Below are 2,500 nucleotides of genomic sequence, written 5' to 3' on the forward strand. Positions count from 1 at the left end.
ATTAACAGACCAAACATAAGAACAACAGAGAAAACAAACTTGCGGTGAGTTCACTATTCTCGGGTCGAGTTGTGTCGAGCGCGTGTGTTTGTTTTTGGATTTCCTGAGGTGTGCGATGTGCTGGTGGCATGTGTGGGGGTGAAATGGTGTTTGTGTTTGTGTTTGTGTTTGTGTCGTTGTCTGTGTTTGTTTGTGTGGTTTTTGTGTGTACTTGGGTACCGTGGATACTGTGGATTTTGTAAAGGAAGTTTTCCCATTTACGAGTGTACGTTGTGTAATTAATTCCTCGTCGTTTTAGTAATTGCTGAAAGGGATAAGATAAAACATTTTGTACGGAAAAAAGTGATACACGTTAGTTTTTTTTCCTATCTTGCTTTTTGTTTCTCATTTGCTTCTGTCTGTCCACCTCTCTTTCTCTGTCTCTCTCTTTCTCTCTCTCTCTCTCTCTCTCTCTTTCTTTCTCTCTCTCTCTCTCTCTCTCTCTCTTTCTTTTCTCTCTCTCTCTCTCTCTCTCTCTCTCTCTCTCTCTCTCTCTCTCTCTCTCTCTATCTCTCTCTCCCTCTCCGTCTCCCTGTCCCTGTCCCTGTTCCTACCTTCCTCCCTCCCTCCCTGCCTCCCTCCCTCCCTCTCTCACTTTTTTCCCCATTCTCTCATACGTGAAATATAGAGGGAAAATTTAATCAACCATAACTTTTACTGCTAATGAAGAGTTGTTCAGTAGCTGTAATGATGCGAATGTGAGGTGCTTGCAGTCAGTAGAGCTTGCGTCCAATGCCTGATAGCTCCATCTCGCTCCTACGGCCTTGGAGAGATTGGAATCGATTCGGGGATTCGGGTCAGGGATTCTGTATTCACTGTCGTTGAACGAAATGACATGCTTTATTCCATGTGACTTCCAATAACGAAGTGAAGGGTAAAGGAGTACGTAAATATTATGCACGTTTACGGGAATGTGAGAAAAGTAATAATGTCTTTAATGACTTGAAGCTCAGGTTGACGATATAGATCTAAAAATTGCACGTTTATGGAAGCTTCAGATTAAAAAAAAAAAAAAAAAAAAAAAAAGAGAGAGAGAGAGAGAGAGAGAAAAAAAAATGTATCTTTAAATCGTATAAAGAAGGACCTTGATATGGCACATTTAAGGAAACATCAGAAAGAAATATTTATATATATAAGGATTTACAATGCATTCTCAGGGAGTCTTGTATATGCAATTTTCATTTTTCTTAAAAAGGCCTTCCGCAAAATGATCAGATGATACTGAGAACTCGTCAATGCGTCACACAAAAAGCATGATTTTATCTGCTTTGATCTGTTGGAACTGAACCTTAAACAAAAAACAAACAAACATTACTTCCAATCTCTTCCAATATTCCTCTTCTTGAAGTTTTGATAAGCGACGGGCTTGTCCCTTTCTCTGTTGCTGTGACTTCACCTAGACTGGCGGGAGTGAAACGATAGTAATCTTATACGATGCCCTTGTGTGATTTAACACATGTCTTACTCCGTATCTTATCTAAAATTTGCCTTGATGAATTAAGTCTCCGTTATATTGTCGTCACTTGTTTTTCATATTTCTTTATTCTACCATTTTCTCATAGTTATCGGTCGTAAAGGACCCAAGTCTTTCCATTTTTCTTCAGGAATTATCCACATGAGATCTAATTCTGTAAATTACAAACGTGTTTGAAACGTGTCAACACTCTCTATTTTACATGGAAAACATCTTCCACCAGCATTCCCATGACAACGCACGGCATTCTAGTCTGATTCCGAGAAACTTTCCTCCATCTTATTCTTTTTTTTCATTCCCCTTCTTCTCCGTAAGGTCTGAGACGAGTTAATATCAAGCAGAAACTCTACGGACACCGACATCGCATTTGAATATACTCTCCGAAGTCACATACTGGAAGCTCCTTGACAATGATCCTAATAACCATTGTCTAGGTGACGGATTGTGCGAATTGCAACCTTATTTCATGCAACCGTTGTGTTGCGTCGAGCTGCGTGTGTTGCAATTGCCAAGATGAAGAGGGGGCGTAGCGCGAGTCCTTCTGGGAAGTTTATAATATGAGAGCATCTTGACTCCAAGCGAACTTGATGCGTGCTTGGGGAAGCGTGTGAGATTTTGGGTAATCTCTCGTTCTTTTTTTTTGTTTTTGTTTTATTGTCACTCTTGTTTTTGTTCTTCTCTTTGTTTTTTTTTTTACTATCGTTATCATCATAATCATCCTCATCGTTATCGTCAATGTCCACCTCCTCCTCCTCCTCCTCCTCCTCCTCCTCCTTCTCCTCCTCCTCCTCCTCATCATCATCATCATCATCATCATCATCATCATCATCATCTTCATCATCATCACCATCATCATCACAACCACCACCATCATCAACATCATCATCACAACCATCATCATCATCAGTATCATCATCGTCTCCTTTTTCTTCGTCTTTTTCTCTATCACTAAACTATTGGAAGACTGTTAAACGATCCAGGAACTAA

At 40.0% G+C, this 2,500-nt stretch overlaps 1 protein-coding gene across 1 annotated transcript in view; it reads left to right on the forward strand.

Moving 5' to 3' along the window:
* LOC122247300 (uncharacterized) overlaps positions 1-2,500 on the forward strand; it is a 47,459-nt gene that overhangs the window by 31,279 nt on the left and 13,680 nt on the right. Inside the window, exon 5 of the mRNA XM_086549999.1 lies at positions 1-44. This exon is cut by the window's left edge and continues 68 nt beyond it. Coding sequence (XP_086406125.1) covers positions 1-44 — 44 coding nt within the window. The remainder of the gene's footprint in view (positions 45-2,500) is intronic.

Source organism: Penaeus japonicus, unplaced genomic scaffold (genome assembly GCF_977035675.1).
Source record: "Penaeus japonicus unplaced genomic scaffold, GWHDUDI00000001_assembly GWHDUDI00000023, whole genome shotgun sequence".
Lineage (NCBI taxonomy): Eukaryota > Metazoa > Arthropoda > Malacostraca > Decapoda > Penaeidae > Penaeus > Penaeus japonicus.